Source organism: Amblyomma americanum, chromosome 2 (genome assembly GCF_052857255.1).
Source record: "Amblyomma americanum isolate KBUSLIRL-KWMA chromosome 2, ASM5285725v1, whole genome shotgun sequence".
Lineage (NCBI taxonomy): Eukaryota > Metazoa > Arthropoda > Arachnida > Ixodida > Ixodidae > Amblyomma > Amblyomma americanum.
In genome coordinates, this window is record NC_135498.1 from 177782504 (window position 1) to 177804528 (window position 22025).

Genomic DNA, 22025 nt, shown 5'->3' on the forward strand with positions numbered 1-22025 from the left:
TACCTTATATTTGTGTAGTTTTAGATGAAACCTGTTATGCCGCATAAACAAAGTTATCAAAGTGGTGTTCAACTTAACTCATTTAAGCTTGGCGCATGACAGGCTTTGATGCGTATGTGCTACTAAACCCAACACAGCAACTTTTGTTTTGATTCTATTTTGGATGCTTTCCTGTGCTAATAAAGCACATTGCATACTTACTTGATACTGTATACTGGACAGCTTTGCACTGCTATGCCCCAAATAAGCATTCTTGAAATATTCTTCAGGCCGCCCCACTGTCCCCTCCTCGGACCCAAGTGCAGAGCCTGCACCGGCAACACATGCTTTGGTTTTCAAGCTTGGTCGAATTGCATCAAGATGGAAACAGACCGTCGCGTATCATTTCACAGGTAAGTAGCATTTGGAAGTTGAAGTGTTAAGTGAATTTTTGCATGTGTAGTTGGGAACAACACAATGTTTTAATTTTTCGTATGTGCATAACTGCAGAGACTGTTTGGCCAATTCCTAAAGAATTGCGTGCCGGTAATGTGCAACATGGAGTGGCAACGTTCCTCCCAGAATCTTTACTGAACTGCCCACTTTTTCTTGGATGGTAGCGAGCTAATGCACAGGGGAGGCTTAGAGAAAGTGCAGTTGGTGTTGGTTAAGACCACCTAGTGTCACAGGCAATGACAACCCTCAGAAAAAAGCCGAAATGAGTTGTCCGTACTGTGTAGACTGCTACATAGGTATATGAGGTGATGTCTCGCTCAACTAAGACAGCATCCTTGGCATGATTTCTGGTGACATGCTGTCGTCACTGGTACTTAGTTTCCTTGCTTGCTAAACCTCCTAAGCGGCTGATGAGTGAAAGAAGGTAGCATGAAAAATGAAGCGAGGCTTCAAGAAAGTGGTTATCGACTTGGCCTTGTGCCCTGCCATGTTGCCTGTGTGCCAGCCAAGTGTGGAGCGGGTGAGAGGCACCACTAAGAGCAGCATAATGCTATAAATGCAGCGCCAGTATGCATATCGCTATGAGTGAAATGTGCAAAAGTAAATAAAAGGTTTCAGCATTTTATTTTCATTTCAGCTGTATCATTTGAGGTACCCAAGGTACTGGACTTGCTATTTGAAATCATCAGGCGCTGTGAAAGCATCGGTCTATCGGTGGACTACATTAAATCAGACATGGGTGGAGGAAATCAAGCCATCTGGAGGCTGCGTGGAATCATGGCCACATAGTATGGTCATCCAAGGACCACCTGCCCCTATCCATGTGGAAACGACCGTAGCCTTCATTTCCATGCGGACGCACGCTACCTGCTGAAGACCTTGCGCGGGAACCTGATTCGGCAACAAAGAATCCTTCTAGATGACGATACGGTGCGGAAGAACAAGTTGCCATTCAATGAGGTAAGTTGCTGAATAACAGTCTCACATTGTCTCATATTGCTGTTCCCTACATAGCGTGCACATAGGATTTTTTACTTATTTGAAAAATGTGACTTTTGCATCTGCAATGAAGATTGTTGATGCATGTGTAGTATTCAGCTCAAATAAACACGAATATGGTTTTACAGTTTTATTTATTCATATAACCGAAGAGTCCCTTTGTGAGGGCATTACATGAGCGGCAGGAACCTGCAAACATAAAATATGCTACATTAGCCTACACATGTAAAATGACAATGATCATTTGCTTCTTCTGCAGGTTTCCATGAAGTACTTAGAGCAGCTATGCGAGGTTGACGAGAAGTATAGCCTGAAGCTTGCTCCACACCTGAAGATAAAGCATTTAAATCCCAGCCATTATAAAAATGAATGTAGGCACAGCATATGCTATATTTTACCATGCAGTAGCATCTGCCCTACAGCTCCCGGTCGAGCAGGGCAAAATGGACGAAGAGGCCCTCACGACAGCATGATTCGTGGACGAGGTGTTCAAGTGGTTTTCCGTCATGGCACCTCGAACGGCAACCATGGCGTTGAGTGACGTCTTCCCTGAAAAGGGAAAGGAAGCAGTGACCTTTCTGACTGACTTCATGGAGGTCTTCAGGATCCTCGGCATCATTGACAAAGGAAAGACGAATGCAGCATGGAAGCCTGTCCAGGCCGGCATAATAATAACGACTACAATTGCACTGAACTTGCGCGAACTGTATGTGCAAAGCAAGAATCTGAAATTTCTGCTGTTGAGTCGCCTGTGTCAAGACGCACTCGAGAACCTATTTAGCGCCGTAAAAGTTAAGTCACCCGTGCCCAGTGCACGGGCATTCAAGTATACCTTAAAAATCATTGTCCTGGCACAATTCTTCAAGCCAAGCAGGCATGGCTCTTACGACATTGATGGCTCTGTTCAGCTAACAGATTTTCTTTCCTCCCGACCTGACTTGGCTGAAGAACTAGATTATATAAATATGCCAGAGAAAGTAGGAGACTTTGAGCCTGAAGAACAGCAGTCTCTACAGTATGCCGCTTGTTATGTGGCACGCAACATCATGAAAAAGCACAAGCTCTGTGAGAGCTGCAGAGCTTTATTGGCTCAGCCGGCAAAGAATGAAAAGTGCGGATCAAAAAGTGTTGGCATGCGTGCAGCTGTTTCAACTGTAAAGTGAGCTGTAACTTTGAGAACGATCTAGCTCTTTAAGCATAAATTCCGTGTCCATATCAGTATGTTTTTGCACTGTACTAGAACTGGTAGTGCGGTACCATTATTCCATGTTTTGTATGTCTCAGGCTGAAAAGGCTGACGTATTTTTTTAATATGGGTTTGGTACACTGTCTTTAGTACCCTTAAAGTACTGTAGACACCACATTTTTGCTTGCATGTTTTCTTGTTTTGAAACGATGCGTTAGACATTCGTATACATGGAGTAGTCTGTGGTATTTGTCTACAACCGCTAAATAATATGTAATTGAATTTCTTCTTGACGCTGTTCCGGTTTCACTAAGCGATGACTGTGACGTCAAGTTGATTTTCTGGTGACGTCATCCACTAGAAAAAACTAATATAATCTCTGATAGGTCATTTTTTGTCATTCCAGGTCTTGGAAGAGACTGGATTGAATGTCGTAGTGAATTAAAAGTACACATCAGCGATTATATTAATTTTTAGTGGATCACGTGCCAAAACATTAACTTGACATCAAAGTCATTTTTCGGTCGATGAAACCGAAACAGCATGAGAGAAGAAATTCAATTATAAATTATTTATTTGTTGTAGGCAAATACCACCCGCTAATCCATGTATTCTAATGTCTAATGCATTGCTTGACAAAACATGCAATAAAATTAGGTGTTGATAGTCCTCTAACAACAACGGCCATGTGTGTTTGGTGTGAAATGTGTTTTGAAATTGGTCACATATGATGTTCCATGCTGAGTTCAGCGTCCAGAGTCAGGCAAAGAAGAAATTATTCCAGTTTGCAATATTTATTTAGTTATTTCTGGATTATTTATTTTTGACTCCTGGCTCATCACTGCAAGCTGGTTCTGCTTTTTGTTTAAACCTGGCCAAGTCTTTGTTACGGAAGTCGGATGGCACAGATATTGAATGCCTGTGGCTGTTTGTCTAGTCTCTGTTGCTGCACTATGTGGGGAAAAAATGCCTGCAGGAGTTTTGTGACCTTAACCCAGTTTGTGCTATTGATTGTTGCTGTTATTTTTTTAATAGAAACTGTATGCATATTACACAATTTTTAAAATTTATTCAAGCAGTTTGGTGAGTTTGAAATGTTCTGAGATTGCACTGTTTAGGCGGGTTGTAAGCACACATTCATATTTGTGTGCTAGTTGATGCTGCATATAAGGCCATCTTGGCAAAATGCCTATTGCATTTGAGCAGCTGTTCTGGTCCGTGCTTAGAACCAGAGTACTGGCTCACTCTGCTTATTATGGCTTGTATGTAAGGCTTTGTAGCTTCAAAAGCTATTTTCTGTATTCTGCAGGAGGATGAAATCAGACTTTGCTGTGGTGCTGAAGTGATGCTGTGCAATCGGTGTTTTCTGGTGTTCATGCTCTTGCAGTTTCACTCTCATATGTACAAAATTCATTTTGTTTTTGTTCGTATATGCCAAGGGTGTTGCTGTTTGAGAGTTGGTACTTTTAAATGGTGTTTTTAGTACTAGGTAGCTGTTATCTTTATGTTGTGCAGCAAACTACACTTGCTGTTCAAGATGACCGCAGGGGTGATAGGTGTTTCTAGTCTTGCATATGCTGCTTGCAGTGCTTCTACTCTGTTTATTTACACTTGGTCGTGTCAGAGTCCAATGTGTTCCGTAGGTGAAACAAACGTGTTTGCTTCTCGAGGTGAGGTGAGTGATTTGTATTTTTTGAATGAGTGTTTGCTTGGAATATGCGGATGAAGAGTAACTGGCTCACCTGCATACTTGTTATGAAACAAGGCTTGTGGGAAAGGTCCCGGCACAAGTCACCAGCGCCCGGTCTTGTGAGTTGTAAGAGGGTTCCTTTTTTTGTGTAATGCTGTGCCTTCCCAGTGGTGCCAGATGAAGACGTCCGTATGCTCCATTAGCTATCTATGTCTCTGGCGGTGCGATGCAGCTGCAGAGTAATGAAGAGTAGTTGATTTATGACAAGGTAGATGATTTCATTGCTCAAACTGTATCTGCTGATCCCATGAGCTTTTTGAAAGCTTTTCACAGATAGCAAAGCATCCTCTGCAGTGCCATCAAATTTAATGTGTGAAAGAAATGCAGTTGCTGCCACCATTACTACTCTTTATTCTTTAGTCAATGATTACCCCGCTTAGCCCGAGGACGCTACAGCAGGGAAATTCGCTTCACCTCACTGCCATTGTGGTGATTGGCGCTGCAACTGAAACTAGCTTTCTTGCAGAGTAATAATACAGATCGTGATACGTTCCAAGCAACACACGCATTGAAGCTTAGTTCAAGCTATCTTTATAAATCTGAGAAAAGAAATCATAAAATTCATTAGGCTTCAGAACTAGTAGCTTCCATACATGATGGATGTTGCAGGCAGTTTCGTCGGAAGAAGGAAAACTAAGACATTCTTAATTTCTACTTCAGGTGTACCTCCACTTCCAAGTTTCTTCAGCATAAGCACGTTTGGCTTATATGCCATAAGGAGAAAAAAAAGCATTATCACTCATTTACGTGCACTTTGTTTTTAGGTGACAAAGTGTCTAAGTCGGCCCATTTTTAAAATTTACATGGTGGGCCTACTTCATGATTGCAATTGACAGGAATGCTTTACTCAGAAGCACAGGATGATGAAGGAAGGACGGCATGAGCTCTAATTGACAGCAGAATCAAGGAAGGCAATGTATGCGCCCAGCCACAATACTTAAACACGAATGGTGAAAGTTTTGTGATTACATGAAAACATTTGTATTACAGCAAAAACCATCAAAAGCAAATAAGGGGAAAGCTTCATACATGTAGCGAAATTAAAAACAAGAACAAAGCCTCACCTTAAGACGTCAAAGAAAACCTATATTATCTAGAATTAAGCAACCTAAGTGCTCTTTGAAGAAAATCAACACCAGGTCTATCAATGGCATGCGTCCTTTCCCAATATATGAATGAGAGGCGCCTCAAGAATCTCCCTAGCTAACTTCTCTCTTAATCGTCCTAAGACTTTTGTGTTTTTGTACAGCAGATAAAAACTACAGGCTTTACAGTGTAAGCACAGATACTGAGCATTATTTTATTCAGTGAAGCACCATGTTCTCTTGGTCAGTTGTTTAGGAAATGACCAGTCTGCCCTATATAAACAGACCTACAGCTCAGAGAGATCTTGCAAACTATGGCTGCTGCACATTCAACGAGCTTGGTGGCGTGCTTCCTATTTCAAATCACTTTCTTCACCATACTTCAGCTGAAAAGTGTGTAGAGGCTTGACTACCTGTGAGGAGAGTGGGAACCCGTGAAGACTACGTCTGTGTTGAACTTTTCTGCTATCATTTCGGAACAGATAGATATGGTGGAAGCAGGGCAAAATCTGAAATTTCTTTTTCTGCTTTTCTTTTGTGGCACTGAAGACAGTGGGTCATCCATATTTTTTGCACAATTTCTGTAACAGGCTTTCTGCAACAGCGGTGAGCACAGACGTGTTCGTCTCCTTGAGTATGTCTGGAATAAGTTTTCTTTGTCTGCACTTCTGTCATCCTTCTTTCACCGTCCTCTGTTTCTTCGGCAAGCCTCTTTGTGAAAACGTATTGCCAACTAGCCCAAAGTTCCACTTTGTTCATGACTAAAGACGTAGGCTTGTGGTCGGCAAAATGAAAGAGGAATGTATATGTTATATATGAGGTCAATAAATGTATGCGCAGCAGATATCCCCTTTCCTGCATACTATATTCATCGAGTCACTGAAAACTGCTACGCTACCTGCTGACTGGCTTCGCGCGAAAATAATACCCATTCATAAACACGGAAACAAATTAGTAGTTGACAACTACAGACCAATATCGCTTACAAGTGGTTGTTGCAAGCTTATGGAGCACATTATTAACAAAGCAATTATGAGTTACTTGGAAGAAAACAACTTATTGAATTCGATCCAACACGGCTTCCGAAAAGGGCGGTCCACAGTCACGAAATTATTAGAAATAACGCATGACTTCACGAGAGCAATCAATTCCCGAGAACAAGTTGACAGCATTTTTATTGATTTTTCTAAGGCTTATGACCGTGTTGTGCACTGTAAATGAATTCAAAAACTAAAGCTCATTGGCATTAATTCGGAAGTAATAGCATGAATAGAAGCTTATCTGTCAAATCGCACCCAATATGCAGTTATAAATAATAATGAATCGGAGAACCTCGAACTAATTTCAGGTGTACCGCAGGGATCCGTCCTGGGACCTTTATTATTCCTTATATATATATATATATATATTAATGATGTTAGCTCTTGTATTGTCAATGGAGTGAAAATCAGACTTTTTGCTGACGACTGTGTGATTTACACAGTCGTGCGGGGAGTCGAGGATCAATGGAAACTCAATCTGTCATTAAATAACATTGCTCTCTGGTGCGAAACGTGGGGCATGAAAATAAACGCAGAAAAAACTAAGTATTTAAGTGTAAGTCATAAAAAATCGTTGTTAAGGTTTAGCTACACATTAGGGGGGTCCGTTCTCAGCCAAACAGACACTGTTAAGTATTTAGGGGTAACACTTACACGCACAATGAAATGGGATGTACATATTAACAACACCTGTGCAAAAGTGTTTAAAACACTAGGATTTTTACGAAGAAAATTAGGCAAGGCTCCTCCTGAAGTAAAACTTAAAGCCTACAAAACTCTAGTCCGACCAATTCTGGAGTATGGTAGCATAGTCTGGAACCCGCATCAACAGTACCTGATAGATTGCTTGGAAAGGGTGCAAAATAAAGCACTACGATTTATCTACACGAAATACTCCCGGTTTGAAAGTGTCAGTGCTCTTAGAACACAAGCAGGCATTCCCACACTTGCGAGCAGGCGTCGCGTTGCCGCCATGAAGTTTCTTTTCATGCTTTACCATGGGTCGCTCCGTATCTGCAGATCAGTATCTGCAGCCACCACACCATCACACTAAACGAAAAATCATGATAAGCACATCCGGCCATACGTCACACGGTGCAATAGTATCTGCAGCCACCACACCGTCACACTAAACGAAAAATCATGATAAGCACATCCGGCCATACGTCACACGGTGCAATACTTTTAAGTTTTCTTTTTTTTCGTCGTCCGTAGAGATTTGGAATTCCTTGCCGGGGGATGTTGTTGACGACGATTCTGTGTCTAGCTTTGTCAATAAGGTAGAATCTTTGTTTCACTCAGTGCCATAACGCGGAAGCTTTTTTTTTTTCTCTGTTCTACCGTTTGATTTTGGTTGGAATGATGTTCTGTTTCAGATAACAAGTTCTAGTGTTAATATATTTTACAAAGTGTTGTACATTGTGAATACCTTTGTAACCCACTGCCTGTATAGGCCTGTCAAAGGCTTACAGTATTGCTAAATAAATAAATAAATAAATAAATAAATAAATGTAAGGTGGCTATCGCTTACCTTGCAAAAAGCGTTCATATTGTTTGCTGCCTTGCTTTCATTGAATGTGTAATTTGTACCTGGATCTATATTACAAATGAAACTGACCTATACAAATAACATGTAAGAAAATATTACCAAACACTGCATGCATGTAATCTTCAAGTAACTCATCTTTTGATTTATTTCCCTTTGGTCACCTACACACAAGATCGCAGAATCTGACACCTTGCAGTCCTTCCCTAAAATTTCGTCAATACGAGGACCATATAATTCTTTTCCACTTATTCTTTGCTCATTTGTACATAATCATTTTGAGCTTGAAACCAACGGCCAGGTGATTATCACAACACATGCTTCAAATTTTGAGCTTGTATGCCGAGCACATGCAATGAACTGAAGTCAGCATACATATTATGTTTTATGTTTAAATGCTACAGTGCATACCCAAATAATGTTGTGCTTGATGCATAACAAAATGAACTGAAGTCAGCGTACATATGTTTTATGTTGGAATGCTACAGTGCATATCAAAATAATGTGCTTGACGCATAACAAGAAATACAAACTAACAGAACACCCAGTAGCATTAGCTTTAGTTTTACTCTGTCACTATGTGGCCACATACGATTCAAATGCATGGTATGTTACATAAACCGCTCTAAAAGCACAAGAATTTTATACATCGCCCATAGAACATCGAAAAAAAGTGCTGCGTCACAAGCGGGCGTTCGTGCCTTTTTTTTGCAGGCAGCAAATCTTTGCAGTCTAAGAAAACAGTCCTAAATAAGTTCGGAAGAGTAGCCGCTCATGAACGCACTAGACAGCCGCGTTCATAAATCGCAATGTAGCAAATACTCGCTCTATTTCTGTGTACAGAAATACATATACGTTGCTGTAATCACGCAAATGGCTCATATTGGCCTTCCACAAGATTTAGTGCGCGAAATGACCATCGAAGTTGGTTTTAACGCCTGCTGTGCACAGATCGTCTTACGATCACGGCCAAACACCAGTGCGCACAGCGGCCACCGCCATGTACATACCTTCCAAGCCGACTGCGTCGCAGGAAGGCCGCCGTGTTGGAAGAGCTTGATTTTCGGTGACGCATCGGGTTGAGTGTTTACTGAAGTACAAATGCTTCGTGTCCGGAGATAACGGTTGCTAAGAGCGAAAAGGAAATGTTATTTTGTGCGAAGTAATGCAGCCGGCGGTTGTTTTGCACGCCAATAGTGTTCACTGCTGGAACTCTGCTAAGATTGTGGGCAGCAGCTTAGTGCTGCTATCGGGAGCTTGTGCACGCGTTTTCCCCTTCCGCGGAGCGAGCTACGAAGGAAACATTTCGCCACTTCGAGCCGCAATCAGGCAAGCTTGTGCTTTTGGGCATGGACATCGTGGACCGCCTTCGGCTTGTATTGAATGTTTCCAAGCAGGACGGAACTAACACCTGACAGTGTCACAGGTGCGTACGTTCATTGTATAATTTTACAAGCTAAATCGGATAACTTTAATTTACTTTATAATCGGATACCACGCGTTCTCGACTTTACCGGGCGACTTCGTCCACCGTGTACGCACGATTAAGTGTTGCCAGTCAAATCCCGACCTTTGCGGTACTCTGCAATTTTTTCCAGTGACTCAATGAACGGTTAGTGTTCCTGTATATGCTCCTGCATATACAGGAACACTATGAACGGTAGGGTCACAGCGCCCCTAACGGCGACGCAGAGCACGACTCCCATAGACGAGCACCCATTGTCCGCGCGCTCAGTGCGTAGACCGTACGAAAGAGGGCGCGCTCCCCTGAGGCCTGCATGGAAAGAAAATAGCGAATTTTATTAACAACTTACAGCAGAGTTAAACAAAAATAAAGGACAAAACTGAGCATGGTGCCAACTACCACTGCCCCGTTTCAAAGGGGACGCTCCTACCTTCCATCTATCCATCCATCCATCCGGCCGTGCTATGTCGCGCCGAGCGCTTCAGCCTTCGCCGGCCCGGCCAGACCGGTTCAGCCTCTCGTTGGGGCGCCGCTGCTTCGCAAATCTACGACATATGGCGCGTCGAACATTCTGCTCAACGTCTGCGCATGCGCTTCTCCTGGCGCAGCCTCTCTGCCGCGTCGGATTGGTTCGACTTCACGAGGGCCGAATCTTCGCCTGGCGTGGTGTCGCCAGTTTGACGTTACTGACCACACACGCCGCTCGCCCGTGCGCCTAAGAAGCCGGAGTACAAACGCGCCTTAGCCTGCAGTGATATGACGACCGCCGGCTGTGAAACTCCTTCCGGCATCACGATTAACAAGTTTCTACGGCTCTCGATGAGGAAGTGTACCGATAGCAAGGAAAAGAAAGGGCCGCGTCCGAGTGATTTTTTTACCTTCGGAAAGTGCTCCTCACAGGCATCAGCAAAAAGGGAATCAAGCTGTCGAAGAGCCATCCGCACTGCCGCATACAAGAAGACGGCACCGTCGTGACCAAATCGCGGCAGAACGCCGGAACAGCCAAGAAAAAACCGCCTTAGCCCACCCAAAGTGACCCATCGCTGCGCTTTTGGGCCCGCGGCCCGCGCTCGAGTTGCTTCCGACCGAGCGCCAACCGAGCGCCAGCTGCCGCGGTTTGGTCGTGCGTTCTTTGCTTCAGTGGCTGAGAGAGGGGGGATGTATCAAAGATGCGAGGAAGACGACGTCACCAGTGCAGCACACGGCGAAGGAAGCAACAGCAGCCTAAACAGCGACCAGAAAATGGACGCTTTCCAATCTCGGATAACAAAACTTCTTAAAATCAAGTGTGTACGGAACTGCGGTACGTGAAGAGAAAAAGACGTGGGCGAAGTAAACGAGACACAGCACAGCATGAGACTGTCTTCGCTGCTTCGTCCATGTGTGCTGCGCACTGTAGTTGCGTCAAACATTCACAAAAGAGTGAAGCATGCGCTGCAGAGTCGACTCAACTGAAGTTACGGGGTTGACACCCGTTTGCAACGGAATGTCATCAAGTCTCCTGCAGTCAGCGTCGCAGATCTTGACCCAAGGTACGTACCGTCGCATCTTCCTATGTTCTTGCACACCCATGCATGTTATGTGAATGAGGCATGTGCTCGATAGGTGGCCAGCTCTTTCTTTTAATCCTTTTTTTTTCTTGAGGAGTGGGAGGAGGCGCAGTGTACGACAGCCGCAGTCTTCAATGTGCCACCTGGAGTCATACTGTCCAACAGATACAAGGCTTTCTTTACTCGTTTTCAAGCATTCCGGTGGTGATATGCTTTCGTCAGTAGATGAGAGACAACTGAGGTCGAGCAATATTTTTAGGGCACGTTCACACTTGTCCAACAATCTGACCAGTGAAGCGGATTCGGCCGCTTTTGACGCCGGCCGAGGTGGAAAGCGGCGCGGCGAGGGCGATCGTGCTGGACCAAAACTTTTCGCGTTCGCCGCCGCCGCGGCGAAAAGCATGGGGGCGCCCTTGGATGCAGGACCCCTCGCCTCGGAATGAATTCGTCGTTGTTCTGGCCTTTTTCAGCGCGTTCACTGGCCACAGATCGTACTCCGGTACAACGCTTCGTCTCACCTCACTTATAAGCAAAAACGGAAGTGATAAATTTGCTTTATTTTTTATTTAGAGTGACGATTCTGCAGCTACAGTACTAGTTTCTGTTCTCACTAGCAGATGGCGCCACTGGGCTGGGCGTTTCTTTGCGAGTCTCTGCATACCCTGAATTAAAAATAGGAATGTGCCTGCGTTTACGTACGTAAGCGTGCATACGGTTATGGTACATTAGAGAGTTATAGCATATCGTTACCGTGTTTACGTTACCGTGTTACCGGACCCCGGACTTTCCGGTTAGCGCGGCTCACGCCAAAAGATGTTTTAGCGCACCGTCTCTTTTTTATCAAGTTACCGTAAGGCTAAAACGAGTTATGGCAGAGGCCCAGCTTTTAATGAAAACAAATACGGATGCATTGCAATCATTTCTATGAAGTGAGATGCTACACTTTATTAATCTTTTTCTCTGCATATAAAGACGCACCGACTACACTTTAGCTAACAGCCGACTCAGCGGCTTTTCAAATGTGCCCGTGAAGCTAGACACCTTTGCCTACCCTGGCCAGCAGACCAGGGGGGTAAAGCGCGGTGAGGAGGTTGTCATACACTCGAGCAGCGCCATCTTGCTACTCCCATAGTTGCCTGTACTTATTAGTTGTTTGCGCTACTGCGATTATTTTCAATACAGCTACACAGAACACATTAAAAATAGACCTCTAAAACTTTAAACATCCAAAAAATGTTAGAGCATTACGCCAAACTCTTTGTTGTTTCAAAATTTGAAATATGCAGACCTGTACAAGAAAACTTGGGAAAGTTTCGTTTTCGTTTCGTCTGCTGTAGCAGCTGTAGGTTACCGACGTATACTAGTTCATTACTACTTACAGCGTAGCCTGCAGGACAGAATTAAGATACGGCCGTTTGATACGCCAAATACGCTCTGCATTACACACCTCTCCGCCCCATGTGTCTGCTCAAAGTACTCCCGAGCATACTCCACTGAGAGCGGTCTCCCTCTTTTTCGACCGTGCGTTCTAGCTACTCTTCGCACTTTGGACTCATTCACTTCCACCGCTCGGTTCGCTGTCTTTCGCACGAACGTTGCCTTCTCTGCTTGTTTTGGTTTTGGATGTCTGATTCGGTGCCGGGAAAGCGCTGCAGACGAAAGTCGTTTTCCGTGCGCACGTTGGTCGATCGTATCTCTTGCGCGCACGGCGGTCGATCGCACACAAGAATCTGGACTCGGGACCCGTCGGCAGCGTTCAGGGCGACACCCGAAACTGCCATAGCAGTCGGCCGGGCGAGTAAGCCCGCCTTCGCTGGAAAGCACAAGAACACAGATAAAAACAAGAGAATAGCGAGAACAGAACCGTCCGCTTATACACGCTCGCCTGTCAGTTGCTCAGTAGATGCCGTAAGCACGCAGCGCGCTGTGGCTCCGCGCATCGCGATCTACCGCTTTATCTCGCTCGTGCACAGAGTTTCAGCAGAATGCCGCCATCGTGCATCATATGCAAAACAAGATGCCAAAAGGGATCGGGAATTTCTCTTCATGTGTGAGTACTGTTCTCTGAAAAATTCGTAACGGCACTGTCGCGTGTTTTTTTTCTTTAAGATTGTCTTGTATGCATGCAACATGCATGAAGAGAATTCGTGGAGCCTTACGTTTAGTGGTATATAGTACAGGCTTGTCATTGAAACAGTATATGAAAAGTAAGCGAAGTTGTCATTTTTTTGTTTCAGCTTTCCTCACAACAACAAAGACTTGCTGCTAAAGTGGCTCAGCGCTATTAGGACACCATTGCCTAATTTACATATAGGGCGCAGGATCTGCTCAAGACATTTCGAGCAGTCATGCGTTTACAGCGGCCACACCAGGCACTTTTTAAAACCAGACGCAGTGCCAACGATATTCCAAAAGGTACAGAGTGAGCAGGTAGGTGCAAATTGTGGTTGTGCTCTGTTTATGTCCAGTAGAACCTGCATTCAGTGTGAAACTTTTAATGCTCATTACGGGTAAGTTATAAAAACTACGCTGAGCCTCGCTGATGTCTAGAGCATTTACAGCCAAATATAAGTAAAAAGAGAGAACTAACTTTTCAACAAAACGCTAGATATTTAAGTTACAATTAAAAATTTAGCAACTGGTATGTCAGTACAAAAGTAAAGGCAGCAATTCAACATAAAAAGAATCAAGTTTATGATAATTAAATAAAATCCGCTGTATCAGCAGTTCAGAGTGGTGCACTAGACGGGAGGGCTTATGCAGGAGAGACTGTGTGCCGGGCATGTCTACATTATTAAACAGAATTCTGACAGCGGTCAGTCGTGGTGTCTCACCAAGTCTGTGTGCATAGGGTGATAAGTTATAATAGAGCGAGTGCCTCAGCTCATGCAATATTTTTACTTTAGGTTGCAAGCACATCTTGCGGTGCTATTTCAGGACTTCAGTCTCTGCCACGTACGTCATTACAGAAACGCAAGCGGGTAAGTTTAAGTGAGCAGAAAGGCCAGTGCTTCAGACAACAAAATTTTTATCTTAGGGCATATCTATGCAGGAGCACGCAAGCCCAGAAGCAACCAGTTCACAGACAATGTCCTCACCCTCCTCGCGAGCTCAGTTACCACTGAGAAAGTCTCCACGCTTGCAGGTAAAAGAATGAATCCGAATATTGGTGTCTCATGCATCCAATTGCTGGTGTCTCCAGTAGTGAAAATGTTCCTACTTCAGGCCATTAGTGTGTGGCCGCATCTCAGCCAACCGGTCACCTCACCTATACCCAAATCCCCCTGCAAGCACTTGCACACTCCCACAAGAAAGTCCATACGCAAGCGAAAGCAGGTGAGATGCTGTACATAAATAGCAAGAATCTCGCGTCAAAACTGTTTCTGCTTCAGGACATGTCTGCACCACAAACCCCCAGCTCAGTAGCAGCATCACCATGGAAATCTCCACGCAAGTGCTTGCAGGTAACATGTAAAAGGCAGATAATGCACTGTCTCCTCTGACACACCCTTTCTGCCTGAGCAGACAGCTACACCAGTTTGTGCAAGTTCAAGGATGCACAGTGAGGACCAAGGTGCAATGAGCCCAGCCAAAGCAGCAGTGAAAGTGCAACATAAGGTATGCATATACAGATTATTATGGAAGCTTAGTTGCTGACACAGTATTCTATTGCCCACAGACAACACAGTCTCTGAAAAGCGCCAGCAAAAAGAAAGGAGTAAGCCACGATCACCCATACATTGCTTCACAATCTCCAAGAACTCGACTGTGGACAGTCAAGAAAAAGCTGTCTGTTGCGCGAAGAAATCTTTATTCAGCCTCACAACAGTTAAAAGAAAAAAAGAAGCGAATGATTGACCTCAAAAGCCTTCTAAATGAAATGAAAGAAAAACAACTGATTTCTCCGAATGGACAAGAAACACTGGAGGCATTTGGAGAACTGCCACGAGAGATTGTAAAAAGTTGGCGCTCTAACAAGCCCAAATCACCATCACAAAGACGATACAGTGAGAAGATGAGGAAGTTTGCCACTACACTGTATTATCAGTCTCCAAGGGCATATGAATATGTGGCCAGCATTTTCCCAATGCCCAGCAGGCAGACCATTCGCACCTGGCTCAAAGTGATTGATGCATGGCCAGGGTTTACAAGTGAAGCTCTCAATCACATCAAAACGTCATTTGAAACAAAAAATGAACGAGAGCGGCTTTGCTGCCTGATGCTAGACGGAATGAGTATTAGAAAAAGGTGCGAGATGGACACTAAGACAGGGAAACTGATTGGCTACGTTGACTTGGGGAACAGTCAGAGTCCACTGGACACAGATGACTCCTCACTAGCTGGAGATGCTCTCGTGCTCATGGCAGTTGGCGTGGCAGCTCCATGGAAAATTCCCTGTGGATATTTCCTCAACAATGGACTCAGTGGGGAGCAACTGAGAAATATAGTTAATGAGGCCATCGAGCAGCTGACACAATGTTCGCTGAACGTCGTTGCTGTTGTATGCGATGCTCTAGCTGCTAATGTATCCATTGGCAAGCTTCTTGGCTGTCGGATCCATGAAGCCACAAGTGAGCAGTTTGTGACGGCCTTCCCCCATCCCTGCAACCAATCAAGGACCGTGTCCCTGGTATTCGATGCTGCCCATGGATTAAAATTGCTCAGAAACCTCCTGGGCGATAAGAAAACACTGCACAGCAATGAATATGGAGTAAGATATTCAACTCTGATAAAATGTGATTCACCTCTAATATATTTATTGTCTTTTGCAGTCAATCGAATGGGGCTTTATTGAAAGGCTGCAAGACCTGCAAGAAGCTGAAGGTCTTCGAGCAGCAAATAAACTCCGGAGGGCACATATTGAGTACTACAGACAAATTATGAAAGTGCGACTGGCTGCACAAACATTCAGTGCATCAGTGAGCAAAAACCCTAAAGTTTGCCAAGGAGCTTGGAATACAAAACTTCAATGGGTCCGGTGGAACCGCAGAATTTATTGCTGATGTTGATCGGTGAGTTCTGAAGTAAAATTCTCGTTTGCATAAGTAATGCAATCTTCTTTTGATGTTTCTTTCAGGGCCTTTGATATATTAAATTCGCACAGTCCAACTGCAATGGATTTCAAAGCACCGCTGCGAGCAGCAACATTCAATTTTCAGAAGCAGACGATGCTCCAACTATCTACAAAGCTCATGTCTCTGCGTCTTCCGTCTCGTGAGCTCGTATGCATCTCGGGGCGGAGAATGTCTGTCATAAGTTTGGCATTCTCGTTGAAGAGCATTGCAGAACTCGCCCAGAAGCTCTTCGATTCCACTGTTTGCAGGTAGGACTGCATATTGTGTTTCATACACTATTACTGCATGTCAATACACAAGTGCACAATCCAAATGAATGAAAACTTTCAGTGCTGCTTTATTAATAAAAAGGGTGCAAGACCGTAGGGCATTGTGCATGGTGCTGAGCCATGCAGCTGAAGGCACCTCATGCAGTTTCAAGGCAATGCGTTTTGTCCTAACTATATAGCGTATTGAAAGCACCAACAGTGAAAGCATGACAAGGTGACAATGACGGGAAAGCACCTCTAAAACTTGTGCTAAAACCAATTTATGGAAATAATGCTATCCTATTAGACATGCTTACAGCATGCAGTTTTAGTCTATCGCTGAATAATTAAGGCAATAACAGAAAATACCTGCCAGTCCAAACTCTAGCCCAGTGTATTGTTGCTCATAACAAACATAGTCAAAAGTCAAGTACAGAGCCACAGTAGGACAGCACAGAGTTACAGAATAAGCATGCTGCAATTCTTGAAAGGAAATGGAGAAGAAAAGTATTTTTCATGTTGTTGCAGTTACAAATGAGGGCAGTGGAGAGTTGAGAAAGTTAGCAAAAATGCAATAAAAATGCGAAACAATCCAATCATTTTACCACTGTGGTGGAAGCATAAGTATTAAATACCACTGTAGCAAAATATCTTAGCGTTCAATGAAAATAGAATTCAAAATGAAGCTAATAAAGTCAACAACAAAAACTGATTAAAATATAATTATCAGAAATGAAAGCAGAAGGCTCTCCAATTACCATGGCTGCAAGAAACATGATGCAAATAAGCTTAGCTGACTAAGAGTAGAATCTTATTGGCTATCAAACAAACAATTAAGCAATAACTGTGCCGTTTTGAGCACTACTAGAAACTGAACTCACTGGAATATTCTTTTCACTGTTATTTCGCTTCGTTGCATTAACAAGGAACTACGAATGGAGATATGTTTTCTTCATTCTGTTTGCCAAGGCAGGAAAACAATTGCAAATTGTCACAGTGTTTTCATTTTCATTACAGCTACATTTGCACATACCGGTTCAGTCAAGATCACCTTGAAATGTTCTTTAGCTGCATCCGCCAGAGAGGGGGATGGAACAATAACCCCTCGGCTCTGCAGTTCCGGTACGCATACAAAAGCCTACTGGTGCATGCAGATGTGCTGCCTGTGACGACCGGCAATGTTACCCCAGATTTTGAGGGAATTGCAACAGTGGCCCATGAGCGTCTGCACAGAAGCAACGATGATGAAGCTGGCGAGTCACCAGATATGTACATCGCTATTGCCATAACTGACCATGACTACAGCAGTCTTGGCCATGGACTCACCAATTTTAGCACTGAGGTTGTGACCTACATAGGTGGTTTTATTGTGTGGGTTGTTTCAAAGAGCATAAACTGCACCTCGTGTTTAGAGATGCTTGTACAGGATGACATCGCAAGTGTCCTTATTTTCATCAGAAATAATGGAGGCCTAATCATGCATTCAGCGCTCGTAATTCACACCCTGTGCACTGCGGAGCACATTTTCCGCTGCAGTGATGAGCAAGGGCATAAAAACGTTGACCGCTTGGTTATACAGTCCTTCCAGAATTTCTGCCAACGACATGAGCAGAGCTTGAAGGAAGTAGAACAGTATAAAGAGAACCCAGCACATGTAATTGGAGTGATCAAGTTCGTTTTGAAGAAATATGTCACTCTCAGACTGAGAGAGGAGGCTAGAAGGATAACAGAGAGGGCAAGAGGGGCATATGTTAGAGCACTGCTTACAAAGCAAATCTTGTTTCAGCATCAATAACAACCATTTCCAATTGCACTAATCAACTTAACGACACATACATGAAGGGATCCAAAGTTAATGAACAGTCAGTGTATATGTCATAATGAGCCCCTCGATTATATCCCTTTGTCTGCTCGGCAACTTAATGACAATTATTTAGTGCAAAGCAAGGAATGAAGGAAACAGGAATAAACTAATATTAATAAACTTTTACAAGCCAAAGTCGCACTTGGGTTATGCAGCACGCTGCAGAAGAGGATTCCTCAATAATTTTGATACCTGGGGTCTTACACATGCCGAAAATTTATTACAAAATACAGAGTACCAGCTGTTCCAACTAGCCGTATTGCATATTCTCTTAAATACTCCTGATTTTAAATTATTAAAATTTGGCATTCAACAACTGTTGATACAGTGATAGTAGTGGGGTTGCTTCACCAGTGCATTGTAGGAATGAACCTGGCCAACGTGCATGTTTATAAAGCGGTATCGCAGTGTAAAAGTCAGGACTGCGTTCCATTACCGTGCAAAGATCTCGTGTCATGCCTTATGTCAGATAAATGGCAATTATGCATGACACGCAAGGTAAATATGTCTGTCGATTGTAGTAGAAGAAATAAGAATCTCTTTGTTGAAGTTCCTTAAAACACACCTTACATGTGTAATGCAACAACTCTTCACCAGTGCAATGTTCAGTGCAGAAAATGTTTCTGAAGCTAAGGTCACTGAAGTGTTCAGCAAGTACTCAAACATTTATTCGCGTTAAAGAAATGCAAAGCAGGTGCACATTTCAGCTTTTACACAGACGCCCATGTGCATTTCTGAAGGTTCTATTTTTTGGTTTTGTGGGGTTTAACGTTCCAGAGTGGCGTAGGCTATGAGGGATGCTATTTCTGAAGGGATCTGCACCAGATGCACAGTCGTGCTATAGATAACAAGTATGATGAAGAGTGACATCGAACATTTATTCCAACATTGTTCATGCAAAATCACTGTATTGATACTACGTTGAACATGTTTTTTTTTCCATGTTCCCCCTAGTACTGCATCAAGGCTGCCCTGTTAGGTGTTCAGCAAATAAGAGCAGAGATCTTGGTACTGTTTATTTTTTTCATCTGCATTTCTTGAGTGTGTGAAAAGATGTAAAGGTATTGAATGCTGCATTGTGTATGACTGAGACATTATTTACAAGCTATGATACTTTTATTTGTCTAGTGGGTACAACAGTAACGTCAGTGAATTTATGGCAGAAATAAAAAGCAGGCATTCACTAACATAACTGCTCAAGTTAAATGACTGTCAACTATGAAACCAGCTGTAACTTTGCAGTGGCAGGTTGTATTATAATCTGACATGCTTGTGATTGTGCAGATGCACTGGTTGTCAATTTTTTGTTTTACAGAATATGGCCCGAATTTTTGATATTTCCAAAGCTGTACGCGAGCAAACCGCATTCCAACGTTTCTCTTTACCATCATCACCTTGCACAATACTCTGTTTGTGCTCTCCGAGTGCGACTTATCCCACATGTCTCTTGCATAAAATTCTTCCATGTATGTACGCTTTGGTGCTTCGTTGCAAGCAGATTAAACCTTTCGGAACGGAGTCTGTTACAGATTTTGCGTTGTATTCAAACAGAATTCCGATCTTAACAGGCAGCGGTACAGAAGGCATGCGCTGCACTCTGTGCGAGTGTCGTCTCCCTTCTGCCTCGTCTCCTGTATGGAACACCAACGAGATCTGACTGCCGGAGAAGACAGGAGGTGACGATGGTGCAAACTTTACTAAAGGCACTCCAGGTAACGCAAAAAGGCATGGGGAATGCATGTTTTATAATACCCTGTACATCAAAACAAACCTTGCTGAACCTCGCCACAAACCTCGTTGATCTCGGCTCACACAAACACAAATCATACGTAATGAGCGGCACAAGATTCACCACCACCTGGAAGTATCTTCGTGCGCGCACCATCGCGAACATTTTGCGCATGAACTAGAAAGGAATTCAACACAGCACGTAAGCAAGCCGCAGCACCATTCCTCGTATAGCTTTTTGACGCGCACTACGAAGCGCGCGGCCATGCTGGGGGAGTTGCGAGGTTGCCAGGTTAGTACGCTGCAATTGCTGTTAATTTGTTAAACTTGGTCTAGGTCGCCTGAACCATGCAGGGAACCATGAGCGGAGTAACAATATGGCTTCGCCCACGGTTATAAAAAAAGTGGAGAGGGTTTACATGGGAGTGCTGCCGCCGCTTTCCCTCTAGTGTTGGTAGTAGTAGCTCTATGCAGCAGACAATTTCACTACGTAAACCTCAGTAAGCTTGCATACACAGCGCACGTTGCGTTGCGAGCGCTGTAAAAACGAACAACTACGACACCTGTTTGCCGTGCCGCATCGTCCCTTTGTGCGTTTGGATGTAAACACAGTGGCGCCATCTAGTGGCAGTAAGTTAAAGCGCGCCAACTCCAGGCTAGATAAACTTTTTTTTATTTTCTGCAATTACTGATGAAGATACTAAGAGAATTACCAGTTTTTTTTTCGAGAAAAAATAGTGAAAATATAGAAAAAAAATGTTAAATCGGTCACAGAACTGAAGAGTTCCAGTGTAGTCTTAGCTATTTGGCTATTTACACGACATATAATCAGGCTTAACTGCTCAAAAATCGGCAAATAATCTCAAAAACATGGCGTACTTGTTACTCAAACTTCGACGTATGAGTGAGAGTTCGCAAATTAAAAGCGAATGTCTTCATGTATAGCGAGAAATGGCGCCGAAGAACGCGGCGGCGGTGCTGTATTTGGTCCGTAGCGGTCGTGCAGGGCGCCGCCATGTTTATTTACGAGCGAACGCTAACTCTCCGCAACGTTAAAAGAGATTCCGTAAAGTGCTTGCGGGCCGGGAAGTGGCGGCGCATGCGCAGACGTCGCATGCCGGGCCCGGTAAACGGTAACGTAAACACGGTAACGATATGCTATAACTCTCTACTGTCTATAGCATATTGTTACCGTGTTTACGTTTCCGGACGCCGGATTTTCCGGTTAGCGCAGCGCACGCCAGTAGACGTTTTAGCGTACCGTCTCTCCCGTAAAAAGTTACCGTAAGGCTAAAACGAGTGGTGATGATGGCCGATACCCAGCTTTTAATGATAAAAAAAAAAATACGGATGCATTGCAATCATTTCTATGAAGTCAAATACTACACTTTAATAATTTCTTTCTGCATATAACGACGCACCGACTACACTTGTGTAGTCGTTGCTATTTGGCTATGTACACGGCATATAGTCAGGCTGAACAGCTCAAAAATTGGCAAATAATCTCAAACATGGCGTAGTTGTTCCTAAAACCTCAACGTATGAATGAGAGTTTGCAAATTAAAAGCGAATGCCTTCATGTCTAGGGAGAAATGGCGCCGAAGAAGCCACAGGCGACACATCAAAGTTGCTTCACGTCGTGGTAGGCCGGATGGAAGCCGAAGCTAGAGATCTGAGTCCAAGGTGTTTAAACGCGAATGCGAGAACTTCCCTGAATTGCGTCAAGTGTGATGTACACGGGTGGCGGCGAAGTAACTGTCAGAGGCGGCCAGGCAGAAAAGGGGAGCAAAGAGCGAGCCACTGCCCTCCAGGCTAATAGGAGAAACTTACGCTGAAGCCGTAACTCGATACACCACTTCAACGAAAACATCTTCGACGGAATTCCTTCTGGTTGGGTTCTTGAGATAGTTGAGAGAAAACTGTTTTAATGGAAAGAGTCCAACCCCCTCGCCGAACACTGCGAGCGTGCCGACCACCGGATAGCCTTCTAGGAGGTGAGCGTCTTGGCCGTGGAGCCAAACCTGTTCTAGAGGCGACCTGTGGATTCACGGCAC

At 43.9% G+C, this 22025-nt stretch overlaps 1 protein-coding gene and 1 long non-coding RNA gene across 2 annotated transcripts; both read left to right on the top strand.

The window, feature by feature from the left end:
* The first annotated feature begins 12981 nt into the window (after positions 1-12981).
* LOC144122016 (uncharacterized) lies at positions 12982-15958 on the top strand. The gene is made up of 5 exons (XR_013312774.1): positions 12982-13106; positions 13294-13486; positions 13963-14037; positions 14109-15767; positions 15829-15958. It is a non-coding gene; the product is annotated as an uncharacterized LOC144122016 (long non-coding RNA).
* Positions 15959-15979: 21 nt separating this feature from the next.
* Positions 15980-19886, top strand: LOC144122017 (uncharacterized). The gene is made up of 3 exons (XM_077655529.1): positions 15980-16068; positions 16134-16379; positions 17397-19886. Exons 2-3 carry the CDS (start codon positions 16171-16173, stop codon positions 18172-18174), a joined length of 987 nt encoding a protein of 328 aa, XP_077511655.1. The 5' UTR covers positions 15980-16068; positions 16134-16170; the 3' UTR covers positions 18175-19886.
* The last annotated feature ends 2139 nt before the right edge of the window (positions 19887-22025 follow it).